This window comes from Amblyraja radiata, chromosome 3 (assembly GCF_010909765.2).
Source record: "Amblyraja radiata isolate CabotCenter1 chromosome 3, sAmbRad1.1.pri, whole genome shotgun sequence".
Classification (NCBI taxonomy): domain Eukaryota; kingdom Metazoa; phylum Chordata; class Chondrichthyes; order Rajiformes; family Rajidae; genus Amblyraja; species Amblyraja radiata.
The window spans coordinates 92,756,291-92,781,532 of record NC_045958.1 but is presented as its reverse complement, the minus strand read 5'-3'; the positions used below and the strand labels follow the sequence as shown (position 1 = coordinate 92,781,532).

The 25,242-nt window shown below is 46.9% G+C and overlaps 1 protein-coding gene across 1 annotated transcript in view; it reads right to left on the bottom strand.

Moving 5' to 3' along the window:
* LOC116971289 (probable ATP-dependent RNA helicase DDX60) overlaps positions 1-25,242 on the bottom strand; it is a 135,092-nt gene that overhangs the window by 83,887 nt on the left and 25,963 nt on the right. Inside the window, exons 3-11 of the mRNA XM_033018330.1 lie at positions 22,715-22,898; positions 20,578-20,934; positions 19,002-19,118; positions 8,399-8,563; positions 7,124-7,276; positions 6,197-6,332; positions 4,494-4,649; positions 2,014-2,119; positions 1,012-1,130 (exon numbers count right to left, since the gene is read on the bottom strand). Coding sequence (XP_032874221.1) covers positions 1,012-1,130; positions 2,014-2,119; positions 4,494-4,649; positions 6,197-6,332; positions 7,124-7,276; positions 8,399-8,563; positions 19,002-19,118; positions 20,578-20,934; positions 22,715-22,898 — 1,493 coding nt within the window. The remainder of the gene's footprint in view (positions 1-1,011; positions 1,131-2,013; positions 2,120-4,493; positions 4,650-6,196; positions 6,333-7,123; positions 7,277-8,398; positions 8,564-19,001; positions 19,119-20,577; positions 20,935-22,714; positions 22,899-25,242) is intronic.

Here is a 25,242-nt window from a genome sequence, read left to right as displayed (position 1 = left end):
CAGTTCTATGATTGCACTGCTGGGAATTGATGAGCTACTCATAGTCATACAGCACCAAAACAGGACCTTCAGCCCAACTCATCCATGCCGACCAAGATGTCCCAACTAAGCTCGCGTTTGGCCCATATCCCTCTAAATACTTTTCTATCCATGTACCTGCTACAGCCTCTGTCAGCTCGTTTATACCCATCATCGATGAGTGAAAAAGTTGTCCGTCGGGTTCCAAATAAATCTTGCCCCTCTCACCTTAAATCTATCTCCTCTAATTCTCGATTCCCAACCTTTGGTCAAAGACTCTGTGCGTTCACCCTATCTGGGAAAGGATTTTATCAGGATGCATCACTGCATGGTTTGGGGACAGCTCCATACAAGACCACAGGAAATTGCAGAGAATTATGCTCAGCCCAGACCAGACCATCACACAAATCAACCTCCCTTCCATTGACCCATTTTGCACCTCACTCTGCAACGGCAAAGCTACCAGCATAATCAAAGGCCACTCACCCTCTTCTCTCCTATCCCATCAGGCAAGAGGTACAGAAGTGTGAAAACGCACACCTCCAGATTCAGGGACAGTTTATTCCCAGTTGCTATCAGGCAACTGACCACTCTATCAAAACTAGAGAGCGGTCCTAAGGTACTATCTACCTCATTGGAGACCCTCGGACTATCTTTAGTTGGACTTTACTAGACTTTATTTTGCACTAAACGTTATTCCCTTTACCCTGTACACTGTGGATGGCTCGATTGTAATCATGTATAGTTTTTCCACTGAGATGAAAAAGCTTTTCACTGTTCCTCGGTACAGATGACAATAAATTTAACTAAACTAAACTAATCTGGTCCCCCTCATTGTGTTTTACACCTCCATAGGATCACCCCCAACTTCCTGTGCTCAAAGGCATAAAGTCCTCGCCGTTATTCCATGGAGTGGCAGAGTGGCTTGTTACTGTGGTATGATTTCTGTGTAGCCGTGTAGATTTAAATATTCTCATCAGCGGAATGTTTTACCTGTGGAAAGTTGCCTCATCCGCTCTTGAAAGGATACAACCAAGGGCTTGCTCGAATGCCAGTGTAACAAATCTTCAAACTCTCTGAGCCTCTGCAGTGATGTGACGGTGGGATCCTCGCTAAGAAACAGGAGCAGATTTAGTTTAGTTTATCATTGTCACGTGTACCGAGGTACAGTGAAAAGCTTTTGTTTGTGTGCTATCCAGTCAAAGAATACACAATCTAGCCGTTCACAGTGCACAGATAAAGAATAGAGGGTACAGATAAAGTACAAAGGGTAGAGATAAAGCTACAGATCAATGATAAAGGATACAGTAAAAGGATAAAGGGTACAGATAAAGGAGTGCAACATAGGTTCAACGGTTAATTCCCGGGATGGCGTGATTGGCATAATATGAAAGAATGGATCGATTGGGCTTGTATTCACTGGAATTTAGAAGGATGAGAGGGAATCTTATAGAAACATATATGGACAGGCAAGATGCAGGGAAGATGTTCCCCATGCTGGGTGAGTCCAGAATCAGGGGTCACAATTTAAGAAGAAGGGGCAGGTCCTTTAGGATTGAGATGAGGAAAAATGTTTCACCCAGCGAGTTGTGAATCTGTGGAATTCTCTGACACAGAAGGCAGTGTAGGCCAATCCACTGGATGTTTTCAAGAGAGAGTTAGATTTAGCTATTAGGGCTAAAGGAATCAAGGGATATGGGGAGAAAGCAGGAACGGGGTACTGATTTTGGATGATCAGCCATGATCATATTGAATGGCGGTGCTGTCTCGAAAGGCCGATGGCCTACTCCTGCACCTATTTTCTATGTTTCTATAAAGAGTACAGATAAAGGGTACAGATACAGGGTACAGATACAGGATAACGTATGCAAATGAAGGATAAAGGGTACAGATACAGGATAACGTATGCAGATGAAGGATAAAGGGTACAGATACAGGATAAAGATTCGAACACAGATGCAGGTCAAGGCAGCCGGTGCTCTTTTATATACACACCTGTGAAGCTGGTTCACTTGGTTTAGCATTTCCCCGAGATATTCTTCCACGACTTCCGAGCTCACTGGTATTAAACCAATGGGGGGAATTGGCTGCTCTTGGTGGCCTGTGCAAAGCAAGTGTAGAATTAGAGATCGATGCGCAGAGAAATACGTGACAAAGAGTTTCTTTACACAGTGAGTCATGCATGCCTGGAACGCATTGCCAGGTGGTGGTGGAGGCAGATATCATAGTGGCATTTAAGAGACTTTTAGACAGGTACATGTATGTGCAGGGAATAGAGGCATATGCATCACATGAAGGCAGAACAGATTAGTTTAACCTGGCATCATGTTCAGCATGGACATTGTGGGCTGAAGGGTCTGTCCCCGTGCTACACCGTGTATAAGATCATTAGAGGAATAGATCGAGTAAATGCAGTCTTTTACCCACAGTAGGGCTCTCAAGAACCAGACGACATACTGTAGGTTTAAGGTGAGGGGGGAGAGATTTAACAGGAACCCGAGGGGCATTTTTGTTTACACAAAGGTTGGAGCAAGGCTCGAAATTAACGGTTGCCCGGTTGCCAATGGCCACCTAAAGTCCCGCAGGTCAACATAAATGCCGTGTCATTTTGCCTGGCTTGGCCCCCCTCTCTATCTCTCTCTCTCTGTCACTCTCCGTCTCTGCCCCCCCTCCATGTCCGGGCCGCCGAGTCTCCTCTCTCCGGCCGCTCCTCATCCGCAGGCACGGTCGTCCGCCTTGCACATGCGCACTGCCACAGCCAGCACATCCTCCCCCTGCACATGCGCACATCCGCAGCCAGCATATCATCGGCCGCCCTGCACTGGTCGGCGCCAGGCACTTTCTCCCTCCCTTTGCATTGTGGGAGATCTGGCCGCCATTGCTGTCCGGTCGCCGCCTTGCAGAATCAATCCCTGGAGCTGGAGTAATAGCCCTGTCCCACGGTACGAGTTCATTCCAATAGCTCTCCCGAGTTTAAAAAAAATCAAACTCGTGGTAAGCACGGACAATGAACGTAGCGGGTACGTTGGAGCTCGGGGACGTCTCTTACCGCCTTGTAACGCGAACGGCAGGTACTGGGGAAGATTCGCTAACGGCAGGTAAGCACGGGAAGACTCATTCTTTAGGGAATGGGTGTTCCCCTCTTCTACTATAGATGAGGCTCTCACCAGCGTCTCTTCTCTACCCCGTAATTCTGCTCTCACTCACCATCCCCCCACTCGGAACAAGGACAGAGTCCCCCTTGTCCCCATCTTCCACCCTACCAGCCGTCACATACAACAGATAATTCTCCAACCTTTTCGCCACCTCCAACAGGATCCCACCACTGGCCACATCTTCCCATCTCCTCCCCTTTCGGCTTTCCGCAGAGACCGCTCCCTCTATAACTCCCTAGTCAATTCATCCCTTCCCACCCAAACCACCCCCTCTCCTGGCACTTTCCCTTGGCACTGCAGGAAATGCTACACTTGTTGCTTTACCTCCCCCCTCGACACAATCCAAGGACCCTAGCAGTCTTTCCAGGTGCGGCAGAGGTTCACCGGCACCTCCTCCAACCTCATCTATTGCATCCGCTGCTCTAGGTGTCAGCTGCTCTACATCGGTGAGAGCAAGCGTAGGTTTGGCGATCGCTTCGCCCAACACCTCAGCTCAGTTCGCAATAACCAACCTGATCTCCCGGTGGCTCAGCACTTCAACTCCCCCTCCCATTCCAAATCTGACCATTCTGTCCTGGGCCTCCTCCATGGCCAGAGTGAGGCCCACCGTAGATTGGAGGAGCAGCGCCTCATATTTTGCTTGGGTAGTTTACACCCCAGCGGTATGAACATTGACTTTCTCCAGACACGACCCCCCACATACAAAACCATGCTGACTATCCCTAATCAGCCCTTGCCCATCCAAACACCTGTATATCCTATCCCTCGGAATACTCTCCAGTAACTTACAAACTACAGATGTTAAGCTCACCAGCCTATAGTTCCCAGCATTTTCCCTGCAGCCCTTCTTGAAAAGAGGTACAACGTTTGCCACCCTCCAGTCTACCGGCACTTCTCCTGTATTTAAGGACGACTCGTAAATTTCAACCAGGGATCCCACAATTTCCTCTCTAGTTTCACACAATATCCTTGGATATATCAGATCAGGCCCTGGAGATTTGTTTACCTTCAAACATGACAGTACCTTCAGTACTTCGACAGTAACCCTGACTGCTTCAAGACACTTTGATTGACAGCTCCAATTTCTTCCATCCTACTGTCTTTCTCCTCGGTAAATACAGAGGAGAAATGCTTATGTAGGACCTTTCCCATCTCCTGTGGCTTCACGGAGAGGTGACCACTTTGATTCCTGAGAGGTCCCACTCTCTCTAGTTACCCTTTTCCCCCTTATGTATTTGTAAAATTTTTTGGGATTGTCTATATGCTACCCGTCAGAGCTACCTCCTGGCCCCTTTTTGCCCTACGGTGTATTGGAGTTACCTGATGGTGTGGAGACAGTGGGCATCCGAAGTAGGTCAGGAGAGCACGTCACGGGGAAAGTAGATCCAACATCCAGAGCTGGAGAAATCCTGGCCACTGCTTCCCAGATGTCTCGGTATTCACTCCCGATCTCCCTCCCCAATCGGACCTCCGATCCTGTACAAACAACAGATGTCACAACGTTCGAGGTTCACTGCACTAGCACCGGCCTCATCCCCATTCCCGATATCCGGACCCACCATCCAGCACCCGATTTCTGCTTTGTACCGCACCCCCCCCCCCCCCCCCTCTCCAGCGCCATAGTTTCATCGTGAACTGCTTCAGCAACTCGAACGCCCCAGGAACGAAGGAAATTACAGAGAGTTTGAACACTGCCCGGTCCATCATGGATACTGACCTCCCCACCATTGAAGGGATCTATTGGAGGCACTGCCTCAAAAAGGCAGCCAGCATCATCAAGGACTCACACCACCCTGACCATGCTCACATTCCATCCCTGCCATCGGGAAGAAGGCACAGGGGTCTGAAACTGTGAACACCAGGTTCAGGAGCAGCTTCTTCACAACAACCATTCAGCTCTTGAAACACCAACTAAACTACAAACTACAAACTCTCTTAGTTGCACAAGTGACCTAAGGCTTCTGTGTTTTTTTTAAGTATTGAACTTTTTTGTTGTTTATTACTGTACGTTAGCTATGAGTAATAACAATCACCAACTAGAGGGCATTCCTGACCTGCCGTCAACCTCATTGGAGACCCTTGGACTATCTTTAATCGGACTTTACTGAACTTTATCTTGCACTGAATGTTATTCCCTTTATCCTGTATATGTTCACTGTGAATGGCTTGAATGTAATCATGTATAGTATTTTTGCTGACCGGATAGCAAGCAACAAAAAACTTTTCACTGTACACCTAACAATAAACTAAACTAAACTTTGCTAATTGGGGATTGTGCTTAGGTATGGCAAATTTTTACTAGACTGTGTGTAAAATAAGAATTTCACACAGCGTTTGCACGTGTAACACTAAAATACCATTGAACCATTGACCGCTGATCATTAAATATTTTGCGGTTTTGGGAAAAACTGTTCTCAAGCCAAGCTGTGATGCAACCCGTCTGTATGTTGGGTCACCAACTTCTACAGATGCACCGTGGAAAGCATTTTATCAGGTTGCATCACAACATGGTTCGGGAACAGCTCCAACCAAGACCGCAAGAAATTGCTGAGAATCAGGACCAGACCATCACGCAAACCAACCTCCCTTCTATTGACTCCAGTTATACCTCATGCTGCCTCGGCAAAGCCACCAGCATAATCAAGGATGAGTCTCACCCCGGTCACTCCATCTTCTCCGCTCTCCCATCGGGCAAGAGGTACAGAAGTGTTTAAACACACTCCTCGATATTCAGTTGTAATCAGGCAACTGATTGTACCATCCTATCAACAACCAGAGAGCAGTCCTGAGCTAATGTCTACTGCCTTGGCGACCCTTGGACTATCTTTGATCGGACTTTATTGGCTTTTTCTTGCACCAAAGTTATTTACGTTATTCGCTTTATCATATATCTGTACACTGTAGATGGCGTGATTGTAATTCCGTATTGTCTTTCCGCTGACTGGTTAGCACGCGGCAAAAGCTTTTCACTGTACCTCGGTGCACATGACAATAAACTAAACTCAACTCAAACGCAAATGTACCTGGCCTTTCAGAGCAGATCGTGGCTACACTTCTGAAGAGTTGTTGATCGTTCATGTCAGTCAAGTACGTCATGTCAGCCGCCCCGTGCTGGGCAAAAGCCAGCTTCCTCAAGACCAGGAATTCCGTCATGCTCCTCTATGGGCAGAAAGGAGAAATCCCGACACTCGCTTGGATCTGGAATGTTGTGCATGCAAGGAAGGTGGTGGAGGAATCAAATGCCGCTTCCAAAGGGAAAATTGAATAAGGAAGTCCCAGCCTAAAACGCCACCCATACTTTTTATCCTCAGATGCAGCCTGAACCGCTGAGTTACTCCAGCACTTTGTGTCTATCATGCATAAATAGACTTTACTTTAGAGACAAAGTGCGGAAACTGGCTCCTCGGCCCACCGAGTCGGCGCTGACGATTGATCACCCCCTGCACTAGATCTATCCCACACACTAGGGACAATTAACAATTTACAGAAACCAATTAACCGACAAACCGGCACGTCTTTAGAGTGTGGGAGGAAACCGGAGCACACCCACGCGGTCACAGGGAGAACGCACAAATTCCATACATATGGTCAGGATTGAACCGAGGTCTCTGGCACTTGTAAGGCAGAAACTCTGCCGCTGCGCAACTGTGCCACCCAAATACTTGAAAAAAAAGATTTGTTAGGGTGGGGGAAAAGTTGGATAGGAAACCTCCTAGGTAATATGGGCCAATTGAGGGCAAATGGGTAGAAACAGATGCAGATGCTGATTAATACATAGGACACAAAGGAGGACACAGGGAGGTGGGACTAGTGTAGATGCAAGCAGCTGTAGTTCCTTGCTTTTCCAGTTCTAGGGTATAGCAGAACTCCAGTCGTGGGGTAAATTGACAGGAGCCAGCTGTGTCAATGGCTGATCCCATTCCCCATTGGACACTACCATCTTTACTTACCAGTGACAGGAATGGAAAAGCATTTTTTTCCCACTTTGCATTGCTCTTGAGAGATCTTTGTGCCAAGGGTAGTTTACAGAGAAGAGCCACGTGAAGGCAGTACACTCGGCAGAACTCTGTCGCTCCCTCCACCGATAGTTTCTCAGGTTGCTCCTGTTTAAACATGTGCCGGGACCAGCGTGTAAGAACTGAGCTTCAATAAAACCTTCAGGTCAATAAACCCCCCACCTTCAAAAAACAATAAAATCCTCTCTCAAGTGACACCTCCTTCCTAAAATCTGGTGAAACATCATGGATTCATAGTGTGTGTGTGTGTGTGTGTGTGCGTGCATGCGTGTGTGAGTGGGGTGTGTGTGTGTGCGTGTGCGTGTGTGCATGTATTTGTGTGTGAGTGGGTTGTGTGTGTGTGTGTGTGTGTGTGTGTGTGTGTGTGTGTGTGTGTGTGTGTGTGTGTGTGGGGCCAGAGCGAGCGAGCGGGTGTGTGTGTGTGGTGTGTGTGTGTGTGTGTGTGTGTTTGTGTGTGTGTGTGTGTGTGTGTGTGTGTGTGTTTGTGTGTGTGTGTGTGTGTGAGTGGGGTGTGTGTGTGTGAGTGGGGTTTGTGTTTGTGTGCATGCATGTATGTGTGTGAGTGGGGTGCGTGTGGGTGCGTGTGGGATGTGTGTGTATGTGTGAGTGTGTGTGTGAGGGGGGGTGCGTGTGTGTGTGTGAGTGGGGATTGTGTGTGTGCGTGTGTGTGTATGAGTGGGGTGTGCGTGTGTGTGCGCGTGTGTGTGAGTGGGGTGTGTGTGTTTGCGTGTGTGTGCGTGTGTGTGCACGTGTGTGAGTGGGATGTGGGTGTGCGTGCATGCGTGTGAGTGGTGGGTGTGTTTGTGTCTATGTGTTTGTGGGAGAGAGAGTGGGAGAGAGACAGAGAAAGGTGAATGAGAGGGAGAGAGATAAGAGAGGAAGTGAGAATATGTGAGAGGGGTAGAGACGAATGAGAGGGAGAGAGACAGGCAGGTAGGAGAGATGAGAGAGAGAAAGGAAGATGTGAGTGTGAGAGTGGGATATATGAGAGGAAGATAGATGAGTGAGAGGAAGTTGTTAGAGGAAGTTGAGTGGGAGGGAGTTGAGTGAGAGGGAGTTGAGTGAGAGGGAGAGATATGAATGAGAGGGAGAGAGGGAGAGAGATGAGAAAAGGAAAGAGAGGGAGAGGTAGAGGGGGAGTTACAGAAAGAATGAGTGAGAGAGGAAGAGATGAATGAAAGGGAGACAGAGACAAAGAGACTGTGTCACCTCCTTGTCGGCTGAAACTCCTTGCATGCTTCCCGTGGAGTTGTCCGCTTGCATCATATGGCCATAGATCTTCAGAGCCACAGAACAAGACACAGCACATACAATTCTCCGGACATCTGCTCCTTTGGGCCACAAAAGCTTCAGAGCTGAGTAGCTCTGGGAAATCTGGAGAAGAATAATGTGGTTATCCCACCATGTAGTCAATGAGCCATAGTCATATAGCACAGAAACAGGCCCTTTGCCCCAACTTGTCCAGGCTGACAAACATGCCTCATCTACAATAGTCCCACCTGCCCTGAGCGCTAAACCTGTCCTATCTATATGCCTGTCAAAATGTATTTTAAATGTTGTGATAGTACCTGACAGTACCTGTCTTTAATATTACAGGTCAGAAAACATTACTGTAACATGACATTAACATTACAGTTCTGGGCGGCATGGTGGCGCAGCGGTAGAGTTGCTGCATTACAGCGCCAGAGACCCAGATTTGATTCCGACAACGGGTGCTGTCTGTAACCCTGCTTTTCATAGAAACATAGAAAATAGGTGCAGGAGTAGGCCTTTCGGCCCTTCGAGCCTGCACCGCCATTCAATATGATCATGTCTGATCATCCAACTCAGTATCCTGTACCTGCCTTCTCTCCATACCCCCTGATCACTTTAGCCACAAGGGCCACATCTAACTCCCTCTTAAATATAGCCAATGAACTGGCCTTAGCTACCTTCTGTGGCAGAGAATTCCAGAGATTCACCACTCTCTGTGTGAAAAATGTTTTTCTCATCTCGGTCCTAAAAGATTTCCACCTTATCCTTAAACTGTGACCCCATGTTCTGGACTTCTCCAACATCGGGAACAATCTTCCTGCATCTAGCCTGTCCAACCCCTAAGAATTTTGTACGTTTCTATAAGATCCCCATCAATCTTCTGAATTCTAGCGAGTACAAGCAGAGTCTATCCAGTCTTTCTTAATAAGAAAGTACTGACATGCCAAGAATCAGTCTGGTGAACCTTCTCTGTACTCCCTCTATGGCAAGAATGTCTTTCCTCAGATTAGGAGACCAAAACTGTACGCAATACTCCAGGTGTGGTCTCACCAAGACCCTGTACAACTGCAGTAGAACCTCCCTGCTCCTATACTCAAATCCTTTTGCTATGAATGCTAACATACCATTTGCTTTCTTCACTGCCTGCTGCACCTGCATGCCTACTTTCAATGACTGGTGTACCATGACACCCAGGTCTCGTTGCATCTCCCCTTTTCCTAATCGGCCACCATTCAGAAAATAGTATACTTTCCTGTTTTTGCCACCAAAGTGGATAACCTCACATTTATCCACATTATACTGCATCTGCCATGCATTTGCCCACTCACTCAGCCTATCCATCACCTTGCAGCCTCCTAGCATCCTCCTCACAGCTTACACTGCCCCCCAGCTTTGTGTCATCCGCAAACTTGAAGATGTTGCATTCAATTCCCTCGTCCAAATTATTAATATATATTGTAAATAGCTGGGGTCCCAGCACTGAATCTTGTGGTACCCCACTAGTCACTCGTGACCATTATATCGAGATGGCAATTAGAACATAGAGCAGGACAATACAGGAGCAGGCCATTCAGCCCATAATGTCTGTGCCAAACATGAAGTCAAGACCATCTCTTAACTGCCCGCACATAGCCCATATCCCTTCATTACCTGCTTATCCATGTGCCTATCCAAAGGTCTCTTAAATGCCATAGATCTATCTATATACTAAACGACTCATCTTGTGTGCGTGTGTGTATGTTTTGTATCTTCCTCAAAATGCTAAGTGATAGCACTTAAATTTTTACATATTCAAACTCACATTTTTCCTGTCCACGCCGTACTCAGGAATCTTAAGTGTTCACTTAAGATTTCATCCTATATTCCACTTTATTCATGATTAAAGTTTAAAAAAAAGCCAAAACCACTTCTTCCAGTGATAATGACTCAATGGCTCCGGAAGTGGCGGCGCTGTGATACAGCTGCGGCTCGCCTGCAGTCTGTCTGTTTTTACTTTTTATGTCGTTTTTTTTTGTCTAGTTTAGTAATTCTTTTGGTTATTAGGTGGTGTTATGTGTGTGGGGGGAGGGTGAAACAGAGCTTTCTGTCTCTCCCTTCGGGGGAATGCGACTTTTTGTCGTATCCCCCTTCTCTTCCCCCGTCTGCGCTGAGGCCTAATGGCGGAGCTGGCGGCCTCCAACCTGCGACCTCGAGGGTCCGGAGGTAGAGCCAGCCAAGACTTACCAACGCGAGGCTGGCCGTCTCCGAGCTGTGGCGACGTCCGGGTAGCGGCACGACTCGGCGCTCCGGTGAGGGCGGACGGTGCGGAGCTGAGACACTCCTGTGCGGCCGGCACGGCTACCGGCTGGAAGGCGCTCCCGAGCGAGCGGCCTGGTGCGGAGCTGAGACACTCCTGTGCGGCCGGCACGGCTACCGGCTGGAAGGTGCTCCCGTGTGAGCAGCCCGGTGCGGGGCTGAGACGCTGCCTTGTGGGCGGCCCGGTGCGGAGCGGAGACGGTGCTACGGCGGCTGAGGCGGCGGCGACCTGGATCCTGGGCTCGGCCGCGGGCCGGTGGAGGACAATGTCGGGAGCTCGCAGGTCACTGGCTGGTGCCTGTTTTCCGGAGCACCCGTTGCAACAGCTGCGGGCAGCTTCGACCACCCCCCGGGCCGCCATCGCCCGGTGGGGTATCGCCTCGGCGCAGAGGGAGAAGAGGAGGGAAGAGACAGTAACTCTAAGACTTTTGCCTCCATCACAGTGAGGAGGTGTTTGGTGAACTCACTGTGGTGGATGTTAATTTGTGTTTATTGTGTTTTGTTATTATTACATGTATGGCTGCAGGCAACAGCATTTCGTTCAGACCGAAAGGTCTGAATGACAAATAAAGGTATTCAATTCAATTCAATTCAATTCAATTCAATTCAATTCAATGCCACATTCTTCTTACATTTGTGGCAGCAGAGGTTATGTAACGCCCTCCAGGCGCTGTAGCCAGTTCAATGTGCTGTTGTTGAGGGCCGGGAGATCTACCCTTCCACCAGGGGGGCGGAGGACAGTGCAGTCGAAAATGACATGCTGTGCTGTTTGCTGGTCTGTGCCACACATGCTGGCTGCTGATGAACCCAGCCCCCAGCAATGCCACTCACAGTGCACCAATCACAATGGGCTCTCAAGCTGCCGAGTGCCACAATGACATCACAATGGGACGTTGCCAATGGTGACCTCAGCTTCTCACAGAGAGCCTTTTTCCAGGAGCTTCCAGTGATATTTAACGTTATTGATGATTAAAGCTTTAAAAATGCCTACTTTAACTAGAATTTTACTGTTAAAATCCTTCCTTCCAGCTTCCAACACACTTCGATACAAATTTGCAATACAGGAACACTCTGAACTTTTCACCTCAATGGGTTATCAGAGCAAGTGCTTTAAAAGGAGGGAGAGGGCAAATTGGTATCGCAATTGGAACTGCTGCGGAAGGTAGGCGAAGTGCAATTGGAATTTTTTTAAGTCTACTGCTGAGAGAGGCAGGGGAGTGGTGGAATCTTACGTTCGGGAACGGGTTGAGTTGGGGGACCACGCCTCCCATGGGGGCTATGGGTTAGTGGTGCAATATTGCGTTGGGGAACAAGTTCTGGTGGGGACCAGGCCTCCCGTGTGACAGGGACCCAACGGGTCCCACTTGGTCTGGTATACCTATAAAAGTTTCATCTTGTAAGTGTGTTGTATGTATGTATGTTTTGTATTTTCTTCAAAATGCTTTGCGCCAGCGCTTACATTTTTACATATTCTGACTCACATTTTTGCCCTCCACGCCGTAATCAGGTTCACTTAATATTTGATGCTATATTTCACGTTATTGATGATTAAAGCTTTAAAAAAGCCAAAGTTAACATGATTTTTACTGTCAGAATTCTTCCTGCCAGCTTCCAACACACTTCAATACAAAGTTGCAAGACAGGAACACTCTGAACTTTTCACCTCAATGGGATATCACAGCAAGTACTTCAACAGGAGGGGGAGGGCAAATTGCTATTGCAATTGGAACTGCTGCGGCAGGCAGGGTAAGTGCAATTGGGATTTTTTTAAAGTCCACTGATGGTGGAGGCAGGGGAGTGCTGGCATCTTACATTCGGAAACGGATTGAGTTGGGGGACCACGCCTCTCATGGGGGCTATGGGTTAGTGGGGCAATATTGGGTTGGGAAATGGGCTGCGTTGGGGGACCAGGCCTCCTATGTGACAGGGACCCAACGGGTCCCACTTGGTCTAGTACTTTATATAGTTGGGAACTATTATAGATCATAGAACATCACAGCACCGCATCTGGCCCTTTGGCCCACAATGTCCATGCTGAACATGATGCTTTGTTAAACTAATCTCCTCTGCCTGCCCATGATCCACATCTCTTCGTACCCTGCATATCCGTGTGCCTACCCAAAAGCCTCGTAAACAACACTGTCATATCTGCCTCCACCACCACCCCTGGCAGCATATTCCACTTGCCCAATCTTGCCCAGCACATCTTGTTTAATCTTTGCCCCTCTTACCTTAAGCTCTGCCCTCTAGTGTTTGACATTTCCAGTCTGGGGAAAGGATCTGGCTGTTTACCTTTTCTATGCCTCTCATAATTTTATAAACTTCTATCAGGTCCCCTCTACTCTGACACCCCAGAGAAAACAATAGTAAGATTAAACGAGAACTTACCAGTTTGAAGTTTGATCGTTATTTTATGAGGAGTAACGTTGAGGGAATACGTGAAGAACCCCGCCAGGACGCATGCGTGTCATTCTTCAAAGCAGCGGTGTGAAATCACAGATTACTGTAATGACTAAACATAGTAAGATTAGAGAAGAGATACCAGTTGAGTATATGATCAAGGGTGGGAGCGGAGGGCACGTATTCCCTCAACGTTACTCCTCTTAAAATAACGATCAAACTTCAAACTAGTAAGTTCTCGTTTAATCTTACTATTTTACTTCGGAGTCACGTGAGTGACTACGTGAAGATTTTAATGCTCTCTGATTTCATGCCGTGGAAACGAGTCCATGCATCACATCTGCCTTGATTATGGGGAGAATAGAGTTAACATCATTAGACATCAATACGATATTGAAACCCAACGATAAATATATTAACACCAATTATTGCCCCTATTTATGGGGTAAATTATATTACAGAACTTAAATTTGTTTCTGCAAATGTTCCAGGTTCAATGACTGGTTTGTTATAAAGTCGTTGGAAATTTTCCTCCGTTGACCATCCTGCTGTCTTGAGGATATGGTCCATAGGAACGTCCAACTTCATAGCTGCCGATGTAGCTGCAGCCCTGGTGGAGTGAGATTTAAAAATGCTAGTGTCTACTCCAGCCTTTATTAGGACCTGTTTTAGCCATCTAGAGATGGTCTGGACTGTCACTGTTTTGAGTGGCTGTTTGTAGCTGATTAAAGTGACATTTCTTTCCCTCTGATGATCTTAGTATACTCCATATATATTAGTAAGTGTGTTACAATACAGAGACGACCATCTGTCGGGTAGGCCCTGAATTCTGTTTTTAGGCCTGCTGACCCCTGTCTGTTCTGTTTGACTATTTCATTGATGTGAAAAGTTAAATTTCCAGATGAAATAATCATGTTGTCCTGCCTTAGTTTCTGTAGTGACTGGACCCTTTGTGCCGTGACCAAGGCCATCAGCATGACTGTTTTCATAGTCAGTTTCTGTAGGGACAGAGCTGTAGCTGGAGACCAGTTTCTTAACATGGTCAGTACAATGCTCACATCCCATATTTGGGAGTACCTGGTTCTTGGGGGATTAACATTAAAATGCGCTCATGAGTTTGGTTACCAGGGTGTGTCCCAACAGAATGCCGCTCTGTTCCTTGCCACAGGTATGTTGACAGAGCACTTCTGGCGCAGTTGATGGCACTATGACTGAGTCTCTCATCGTAATGGAGGCTTGCCAGGAATTCCAGAACAGACGGGATGTTCATAGATCTGTGGGTGATGTTTATTGTTGTGACAGTACTTCCCATTTCTTGATGACACCAAGTACTGTTTTTTGGTGGACTGTCTGTGGGCCGCTGAAATAATATCCACTGTTCGGTCCGTCTGTCCCAGGTGTAGTAGAGGTGCTTTCAACTCTATAAATTAATAGGTTTATATAATTATGACATGGGTAACTACCCCTTGTTGCGGGAAGAACCAGTAAATTAGGTCTATGATGGATGGTGATGCATGGTTCTAAAACCATGTCGTGTATCACCGGGACTCATGGTTGAGTAGGCCAATCGGGTACTATCAAAATACCAGACGCGGAGTCTACTGTATATTCCTAAATACCCGACTGATGAGGCAGAAGGAGGGAATGCATAAATAAATAATCCCCCAATGCAGCGAAAATGCATCTGTACCACTGCCCCAGGTTCTGGTTCCCATGAACATAATTCGATAACTGGTGAGAGCATGGATGCGAATAGGTCGATATCTGGTGTTCCATACCGTGCTGTAATTTCAGCAATACATTTTTTTTTAATCCAACATCCATTCAGTGTTTTCATAGAATTAGCATGACCTGTTGTCTGCCACTAAATTCAGTTTACCTGGTAAGTAGGTAGCTGATATCCAAATATCTCTCTGGATACACTATTGCCAAATTGTGTTGGCCAGATTGTCACATGATGTCAATATGTTTCCACCCATATGGTTGATATATGCTACCACGGTGGTGTCAATTTGTAGTCTAACATGCTGGTGATATAACCCAGAACAATATGACTTAAAGCCATGGAATGCACTCAACATTCCCAGGTAGTTTATGCCCAGTGTTTGTAATAATGATGTCTCCTGTGCATTCCATCTCCCCCACAGCTGGAGATGGAATTGGTAGCATCCCATCCAAGTGCACTGGCATCAGTATGTAGTTCCATAGACGGGTAGCTGATAATGTTTGGATCGGAACAATGCCTAATGTTATGTTTCCACCATTTTAGTTCCATTGTGGCCTCTGTTGGTAGCTTCATTGGTCTGTCAGAATGACCCCCATAATTTTTTAGTGCACGAATGTTTGCCCTCTGTAATTTTTGATAATGTAAAGGTCCGATTTGAGTGGCTGGAAACGCAGCCACTATAATGCCAATTATTCTTGCTACCAGTCTGATGGATGGTTTTGTTTTGCTGCAAGCCTCCATTAAGGCTGTAACCTTTTCTTTCGGCAAAGTCACTGACATGTGAACTGTGTTAAGGGTGAACCGCAGATGATCCATTGTGTTAAATAATATCTGTGGTCACCTCTAATGGGTACTGTATAGTAAGTATCTTTTCATACGATGCTTGCCATGTAGTAACCTAGGAATCAATTGCTTAGCAGTAACAAAGGTAGCAATGAATATCTAGTAATGAATATATAATACGAAAGTATTCAAATTAGTCAAATCTATGATGATGTGGCAACCACTATCTAGTTTATGATAAAGATTTTGGACACAAATTCCTGTGATTCGTGTTGGATATCCTCCATTACTCCTTTTTTATATGGGCACTGTAGTTCAGCATGCGTTTTTGATTTTTTCTTTGCCTGTAAGCACGAACATTCGGTTCGGTATATGCTGAACTGGAGGATTATGTTTTGTATACATTCTATGGTATAACCCTATGCTTCTGAAAATATAAGTGTCGGTAGTTAATTTATTCCATGCATCCAGATAGAATTGTAATCTCCCACCAACCTCGTAAGGAACCAGACCCACCTACCTCCATGGTTACTATTGGTAGATTTGTTACTTTTTCGGCATCCTCCGTGGACGTTGAGGTGCCGGTGTCTGGATCTGTAGTTGGGTCGGTGTTGAGGGTTAGCGCATTCCCCAGGAAGTAGTTTTTGGACGTTGCTTTAATGAGCCCCAGGGTTTTACCCTCTTTGTCAAGTTCCTTTACCTGTTTTGATAAGTTGCCTCCAAATAGTAATATTGGTGGTTTGGAGGTTCCAGGTTTGCATAGGCCTGCAAATTAGGGTCTAAAGCCGGTTGGATGGCACATCTTCCTAATGCTGTTTACTCGTATTGGTAGTTGCAAAATAAGCCAGTGCATCCTGGTGATCTTGTGTCATGCCTCTTTTTTGTTTATTGTGCGGGCGAACCCGTAATTCCCGCTGTTAGGACTTTCAGAACTTTCTGTTGTTTCAAGTCCCTGGCTCTACCATTAGATTAGATTAGATTAGATTAGACTTTATTAATCCCCTTATTCAGGGGAAATTCAGATGTCCTTGCAGCACACTAATAAAAGTGCCATGTTTTCAAATACACTGGGAATATTCAGTGTTTTGCAGTTCCCTGATGGTAAGTGTCTTCCAATAGGTTTTCTTGCACCCCATGTGCACTAGGGGTATGTTCTGCACCCCTCTTCATGTTCAGCCCAGAATTGACCCCCTATACTCCCCTCTGATGAGGGAGAAACACTGTGCAGCCCTACAAGAGGTACTGCTGTAGGACTTACTAGCTGCCCCCTGTGACTAGTCTCCATCTCCCGGAGCCTGCCACTTACCTGCTCCAACAGCCGCTCCAGCTGGCTCCGATGCTCTCGGGCACTGGCCACTCGCTGCTGCTTCAGTTCCTGCAGCCGCTCCAACCGGCTCCAATGCTCATGGTTACTGGCCGTCGCGGCTGCTCCTGAAGCCGCTACTCCTGAAGCCGCTCCTGCTCCAGTTCCTGCAGCCGCTCCAACCGGCTCCAATGCTCACGGGCACTGGCCGTCGCGGCTGCTCCTGAAGCCGCTCCTGCTCCAGCTCCTGCAGTCAACCCAGGATTGACCCTCCGTGCTCCCCTCTGATGAGGGAGAAACACTGTGCAGCCCCACAAGAGGTACTGCTGTGGGGCTTACTAACTGCCCACTGTGGCTAGCCTCCATCTCCCGAAGCCTGCCACTTTGGAGTATTTCCTCCAGCAGCCGCTCCAACCGGCTCCAATGCTCACGGGCACTGGCCGTCGCGGCTGCTTTGTTCCCCGCTCCCAGCCGCTCCAACCGGCTCCAATGCGCACGGGCACTGGCCGCTCGCGGCTGCTCCTAAAGCCGCTCCAACCGGCCCCAATGCGCACGGGCACTGGCCGCTCGCGGCTATTCAGAGTCGGACTCATCGGAGTCAACGACTCTGTTGGTTTTTTGCTTCGCTCTACCGCCCGGCCGTGGCCGGTGTGGGAGCGAAGTCGGGCACAGCTGTTCCCATTACGGGAGATTGGCGTGCCGTTGGCTGCTGCTGCCGGCTGCCCGCAACTCCGCGGTTCTCCCCCGCCAGCTTTCCCGCAGCCTTCGTGGATCTGGTCCATGTCTCCACCTGTAAGGTAAGTGAAAGGAACGCAGAGTCTCCTTACCTACTGTTCCCGACTTTCAAATTCTGGAACGCTGAGTCTCCTTACCTGCTGTTCCCGGCTTTCAATTTTTGCCGCTAAGGGGAACGTCATTCCCCCTGCTGTGACTCGTTGCAATGAGTGTAGCGATATGACACGCATGCGTCCTGGCGGGGTTCTTCACGTAGTCACTCACGTGACTCCGAAGTAAAATCCAAGTTTGACCAAGCTCTCCTGATAACTAATACCTTCGAATCCAGGCAGCATTCAGATGAACCTCTTTTATAACTTCGCAAAAGCCACCACATGAGACAACGATCTGTATGAGCTATAAAATATTACTGTTAGCGATGTTTAGACAATCTAAATCCAGGTTTTGTTAAGGGGCAGCTGCCATGAACAAAGGAAGGGAGGATTCCTGAGCGGGTCAGGCAGTATCTGCGGAAGGAAATGGACGGATGATGTTTTGGGTCGGGACCCTTCTCCAGAGTGATTGTAGTGGGGTAGAAGAAAGTTAGAAGAGGGGAGAGGCAAGACCAAGCATGGCAGGTTAAAGCTGGAGGCAGATTAAAGCTGGAGGCAGGTGAGGGGGGGGGTGAAAGGCAGACGGTTGGAATAAAGGTCAGAGATAGCAGCAAAAGGTTGACGAGTTGTGAATTGTGAATCTAGAGGAGGGATAGTAGCAGGAGGGGTTGGAGGGGGAGAAATAGTCGGGATTCTAGGTGAGGCAGAGGGGAGGAAAGAAAGGTGGGAGAAAGGTGGGGGAGATTTCTGAAGTGATCGTGAACCTGCTGGTGTGGGGCTGCAGGCATCTTCACCTCCCGCCCGAGGGTAGCAGTGAGAAGAAGGCGCGGCCCGGATGGTGGGAATCCTTGATGATAAATGCCGTCTTCTTGAAGCAGTACCTCATAAGTTCATGTTCATAAGTTCTAGGAACAGAATTAGGCCATTCTGCCCATCAAGTCTACTCTGCCATTCAATCATGGCAGATCTATCTTTCCCTCTCAACCCCATTCTCCTGCCTTCTCCCCATAATGCCTGACACCCTTATTAAACAAGAACCTGTCAATCTCTGCCTTAAAAATACCCAATGACTTGGTCTCCAAAGCCTTCTGGCAATGAATTCCACAGATTCACCACACTCTGACTGAAGAAATTCCTCCTCATCTCCTTCCTAAAGGTACATCCTTTTATTGTGAGGCTATGGCCTCTGGTCCTAGACTCTCCCACTAGTGGAAGGAATCCTACCTCACTTTGCAGTCTCTTCATCAGTTCGTTTTCATTGGCTGCACAAAACACTTTGCTGTGGAACGCCGGGGCACATCTCAGCAGCCCTTCCTGTGCTTGCTTCAGAACCGCTTTGTACTGCCATGTAGGGACAAGAGCAGAAGGTTCAACACCCGTGGGAGAAACAAGGAAACACACACAAGTTCACAAAGTGCTGGAAGAACTCAGCTGGTCAGGCAGCATCTGTGGAATGTATGGACAAGTGACATTTTGGATCGAGGCCCTTCTCCAGATATCTCCAGATTCAGGGACAGTTTCTTCCCAGCTGTTATCAGACAACTGAACCATCCTATCACCAGCTAGAGAATGGTCCTGAGCTACTATTTACCTAATTGAAGACCTTCAGGCTATCTTTAATCAGGCTTCAGTGGCTTTATATTGCATTAAACATTATTCCCTTTATCCTGTGTCTGTATACTGTGCTCGATTGTAATCAAGTAGTCTTTCCGGTGACGGGTTACTACAGTACATAACAAAACGCTTTTTACTGTACACATTCTAGGCAACTGATGTGTTACAATGCACTACAATGCTGAGAACTATTTCTGCACTTTGTATCTTCCCTTTTGCTCCATCTATTGTATTTGAGTTTGACAATTGTATTTATAGAAACAAGGAATTGCAGATGCTGGTTTACTAAAAAATAACACAAACGTGCTGGAGTAACTCAGCGGGTTAGGCAGCATCCCTGGAAAACATGTATAGATGGCGTTTTGTGTTGAAACTCTTCTTCAGACTCTGGAAGGGATGGGAAGAAACTCCCAGAATCTGGAGGTGTGCAATTTCACCCTTCTATACCCTTTGCCCGATAGGAGAAGGGAGAAGAGGGAGTAGCCAGGTTGTGGCTCGTCCTTGATTATGCTGCTGGCCTTGCTGAGTCGAAGGGAGGTTGGTTTGCCGATGGTCTGGGCTGTGTCCACAACTCACTGCAATTTCTTGCGGTCTTGGATAGAGCTGCTCCCAAACCATTCTGTGACGCATCCCGATAAAATGCTTTCCACGACGCATCTGTAGAAGTTGGTGAGAGCTTGTTGGGGACATGCTGAACTTCCTACACTTTCTAAGGAAGTATAAGCATTGGTGTGCTTTCTTGGCCTTTGTTTCTATGATGGCACAGCCATTGAACAGGCTCTATTATCTGTGTAATGTGTTGCTAATGTTGTGAAGTCTGCGTGATGTTGTACAGTCTTGTCGACTGAGATCCCCAACAGGGTAGGATAGACAAATTAAACAGGGGAGGAATAGAGACACAACCATGCAATCAAGGAACTGCAGATGCTGGCTTACAAAAAGAAAAGGCACAAAGTGCTGGAGTAACTCAGCAGGTCAGGCAGCATCTCTTGAGAACATGGATAGGTGACATTTCAAATTGACCATGTTTCTTCCCTTCTGGCCTTGGGCCAAATTTTATCGTACCCCACTCAGTTATATCAGACAATCGGCAATAACAGACTCCATCCTCCAACCCCCCCCCAACCACCACCCCATGGTCCATTATTGCAAGGGTTTACCGTTTTTCGGAACTCTGTCATTTTACCTTCTGAAAGTTTGAAATAATGATGGCATTGCTGGTCTGGTGATACCCATGAACTCTGAGAATGTCCTGGGAGATTCCTGATGTGAGGACAACATTGATTCCATTCCCTAGTGTGTGAAGCATCAGATTGTGGAACCATCCCGTGGAATGATGCTGCCCTCTTTCCTGGAGGTGAGCCTTGTCAGAGATCATCACAAAATAGGGCTGGTTCTCACCCAGGAAGTTCTCCCACTTTGGATCAAAGCAGCTGGAGAACTCTGTGTAGATTGTGATGTTCGTGTTGCGCTGCAGGTGAAGAATCAGTGCGGTGCGGAGCGTGAGGCAGGAGCAACTATGGTTCCAAATGCATTCCATATCCTGGGAAAACAAAAGCAAACAATTCCAGCTCAACTAAAAAGGCAAGATCAATCACAGGAACATCTAACAGTTCAGCGGACAAAATGTGAAGGAAGGAACTGCAGGTTCTGGTTTATGCCGAAGATGGACATAAAGTGCTGGAGTAACTCAGTGGGTCAGGCAGCAGCTCTGGAGAAAAGGTGACGTTTCGGGTCAGGATCCGAGCGTGAAGAAGGGTCTCGACCCGAATCGTCACCTATTCCTTTCCTCCAGAGATGCTGCCTGACACACTGAGTTACTCCAACGTTTGTTTAAGAAAGAACTGCAGATGCTCTCTTCTATGCCTATCTTCTAATAGTTTGTTATTATTGTCAAGTATACCAAGAAACAGTGAAAAGCGTTTTAGTTGCGTGCTATGCAGTCAGTGAAAAGACTATGTGTATGATTACAATTACGCTGTGTACAGTGTACAAATACAGGACCGAGGGAAGAATGTTTAGTGCAAGATAATGTCCAATAGCATAGTTACAGTAAGAAATGCTGCTTTAGAAATAAAGATTTAAAAGAATGGAGCGATTGTACCTGACCAGCACAGTCGGACTCCAGACGCCAGTTTACAATAGTTTAGTTTAGTTTAGTTTATTGTCACGTGCAACGAGGTAATGTGAAAAACTATTTTGTTGTATGCTATCCAGTCAGTGGAAAGACTATACACGATTACAATCAAGCTGTCCTCGGTGTACAGATAGAGGGAATAGCTTTTAGTGCTAGATAAAGTCCAGTAAAGTTCGATTAAAGACAGTTCAAGGGTCTCCAATGAAGTAGATGGTAGGTCAGGACCGCTCTGTAGTTGATCGGATGGTTCAGTTGCCTGATAACAGTAGGGAAGAAATTGTTCCCAAATCTGAAGATATGCATTTTCACATTTACACCACTAAAGTTGTTTACTACTTTAATTTATGATAATATTGATTTCTGTTCTAACTGTATTTAAATACTTGGATTTAAGTTTCTCCGGCTGCCTTTGTGGGGTTTGAACTCACAACTCTGAATCAAACAGAACTCTAAATGTTGGTCAGCAACAGGATGGCAGCGGGTAGAACTGCTGCCTCACAGAGCCAGAGACCCTGGATTGATCCCAACCTTGGGTATTGCCTGTGTGGAGTTTGCATGTTCTCCCTGTGACTGCCTGGGTTTCCTCCGGGTGCTCCGGTTTCATCTCATATCCCAAAGACATGCGGGTTTGTAGATTAATTAGCCTCTGTATGTTGCCCCTCGTGTGTATGGAGATGAGAAAGTGGGATAACATTGAATGGGTATGAATGGGTGATTGATGGTCAGCATGGATTTGGTGGGCTGAAGGGCCTATATCCATGCTATATCTTACAATCAATCCATCAACCTTAAGCTTGAAAGCATAAATGCACCACCAGACTCAGGAACAGCTTCTTCCCCTCTGTATCAGGCTTCCAGAGGACTGTCCTGTTCACCTCTACCCCATTGTGGACATTGAACATTGTCTCTGGAACTGTTGCGCTAGAATGCTGAGAACCATATACTGCACTCTGTATCTTCCCCTTTGCTCTACCTATAATACTTGAGATTTTACATAATTGTGTTTATGTATAGTATTATCTGGTCTGATTGGATAGCATGCAAAATGAAATTTTACACTGTACCTCGGTACACGTGACAATTAAAAACCTTAACCCAATGCATTTTACTCATGCAACCCCCAGAGACGGTAACAGCCTTGTCCATGCGAAACACAGCGCTACAGAATTTGCGATTTAATTCTCACCTTAAAGAACGTGATGACAAACGTGGCCTGCTTTTGGATCAAGTCAAACAGGAAGCATTCCACCAGATAGAAAAAGTGCAGGTTCTGCCCCCCATGGACATTGTGAAGGTACATCGTCATTAAAGAATCGCCATCGATGACAAAGAACTCCGACTCGACAAAGTCACGGAGCAAGCTTGTCATCCTTATGGAGGAAGCATACGAAGAAAAACATTTGTGTTCTTGGAGGTGCTTAAAGGATGCCCCAAAACTACTACTCATCGAATGCAGTACTTAAAAGCAGTCGCCATTATATAAGAGACCCAACATGGAGTTAAACACAAACAAAAAGATACAGGGAGATTTGCAGATTGAATTAGACGTGGTAGATTATGAATACATATTTAAACACATGGCATGGCCTGAATTACAAAGAACCACGGATGCTGGTTACATCGTGGTAACAAGCCCTTCAGCCCAACTTGCCCACACCGACCAATATGTCCGTCCCATCTACAATTGTCCCACCTGCCTGTGTTTGGCCCACATCCCACCAAACTATCTTATACATGTACCTGTCTAAATGTTTCTTAAATAAAGTCACATCATGTGCAGGGAATGGGGGCCATGGACATGGGCAGGCTGAAGGGATTAGTTTATTTTGACAATCTTCTATCTCTAACTTCCCTTGTTAGCCAATTTACCTTTTGAGTTTCATGCCTTTGAGAAAATATATTTTCCGTAAACCATGAACTAATTCTTTGAAAATGTACCATTAGGTTGGTTAAGTTTTGTTTAGGGATACAGCGCGGAAACAGGCACTTCGGCCGACTGAGTCCGCACCGACCAGCAATCCCTGCACAATAAAACTATCCTGCACACACTAGGGACAATTTACACTTACACCAAGCCAATTAACCTACAAACCTGCACGTCTTTGGAGTGTGGGAAGAAACCGAAGATTTCGGTGAAAACCCAGGAGGTCACGGGAAGAATGTACAAACTTCATACAGACAACACCCGTAGTCGGGATCGAACTCGGATCTCTGGCACTGCAATCGCTGCAAGGCAACAACTCTAGTGCTGCATCACTGTGCCGCCATAGGTTAATTTGTTGCAGAAAGAAAGACACAAAGGCTGGAGTAACTCAGCGGGTCAGGCAGATTCTCTGGAGAACATAATAGCCGACGTTTTGGTTTGGGACCCTTCTTCAGACCCGTCCATAGCATCACCTATCCATGTTCTCCAGAGATGGTGCCTGACCCCCTGAGTTTCTCCAGCACTTTATGTCTTTATTTTGCAGCAAATAGTATAAGTGGGACAGTGGCGCAGTGATAGAGTTTCTGCCTTACAGCGCTTGCAGTGCCAGAGACCCGGGTTCGATCCCGACTACGGGTGCTGTCTATACAGTTTGTACGTTCTCCCCATGACCTGCGAGGGGGTTTTCTCCAAGATCTCCGGTTTCCTCCCACACTCCAAAGATGTACAGGTATGCAGGTTAATTGGCTTGGTAAATGTAAAAATTGTCCCTAGTGGGTGTAGGATAGTGTTAATTTGCGGGGATCGCTGGTCATCATGGACTCGGTGGGAATAAGGGCCTGTTTCCACGCTGTACCTCTAAACTAAACTAAACTAAACTAAATGCTCGTTGCAGCCATGCCTCCATCTTGATCGTCCATCTTGATCCTCTGATCGCCCGGCCACCCTCAGTCTTTGTGTCCCGGGGGTGCCTGCTGCAGCCAACCTTGAGGGGATGGAAGATCCTTGGTTTTTCATACCGGCCCTTTGTCCGCCGTTGTTGCCAACTCCCTCCATTCCCACTCTCCGCTTCCCGGTCCTTGGGGACATGCAAGTGCTGGGCTTCCCTTTCAATCGGGATCTCTTTACATTTCATTTCCCAAAGTGCAAACATCTGAGATCTGCTCAGGTTTAGCTCCACTGACCACTTCTCTCCCCATATCTGCAACTGATTCATATCCTGTTTTATCCTTTACAGCCTTCTTTACTGTCAGCAACTCAACCAATGTTTGTGTAGAAAGGAACTGCTGAAGATAAGATACAGAAAGCTGGAATAACTCAGCAGGACAGGCAGCATCTCTGGAGAAAATGGATAGGTGACATTTCTTCTCGAGACTTGTCTTCAGGCTGCGAGTCAGGGGAGAGGGAAGCTACAGGTATGCAAAAGTACAAAACAAATCAGAGCCAGCATTGATGACCAAAAAAAGGTGGGGCTCACAATGGTCCATTGTTGGCTGTAGAAGAGGTGACTATGAAGGTATATGAATAGTGAAACTAGCAGGACGTCTAGGGGAGAGAGAGGGAATGAATGCAATGTTACTTGAAATTAGTGAAGTCAAAACTCATATTGCTGGGTTGTAATGGCCCTGTCCCACTGTACGAGCTCATTCAAGAGCTCTCACGAGTTTAAAAAAAATCAAACTTATGGAAGCACGTAGAATGTACGTAGCGGGTACGTTGGAGCTCGGGACGTCTCTTAGCGGCTCATAACGCTAACGGCAGGTACTCGGGAAATGCGGTAAGCTCAGGAA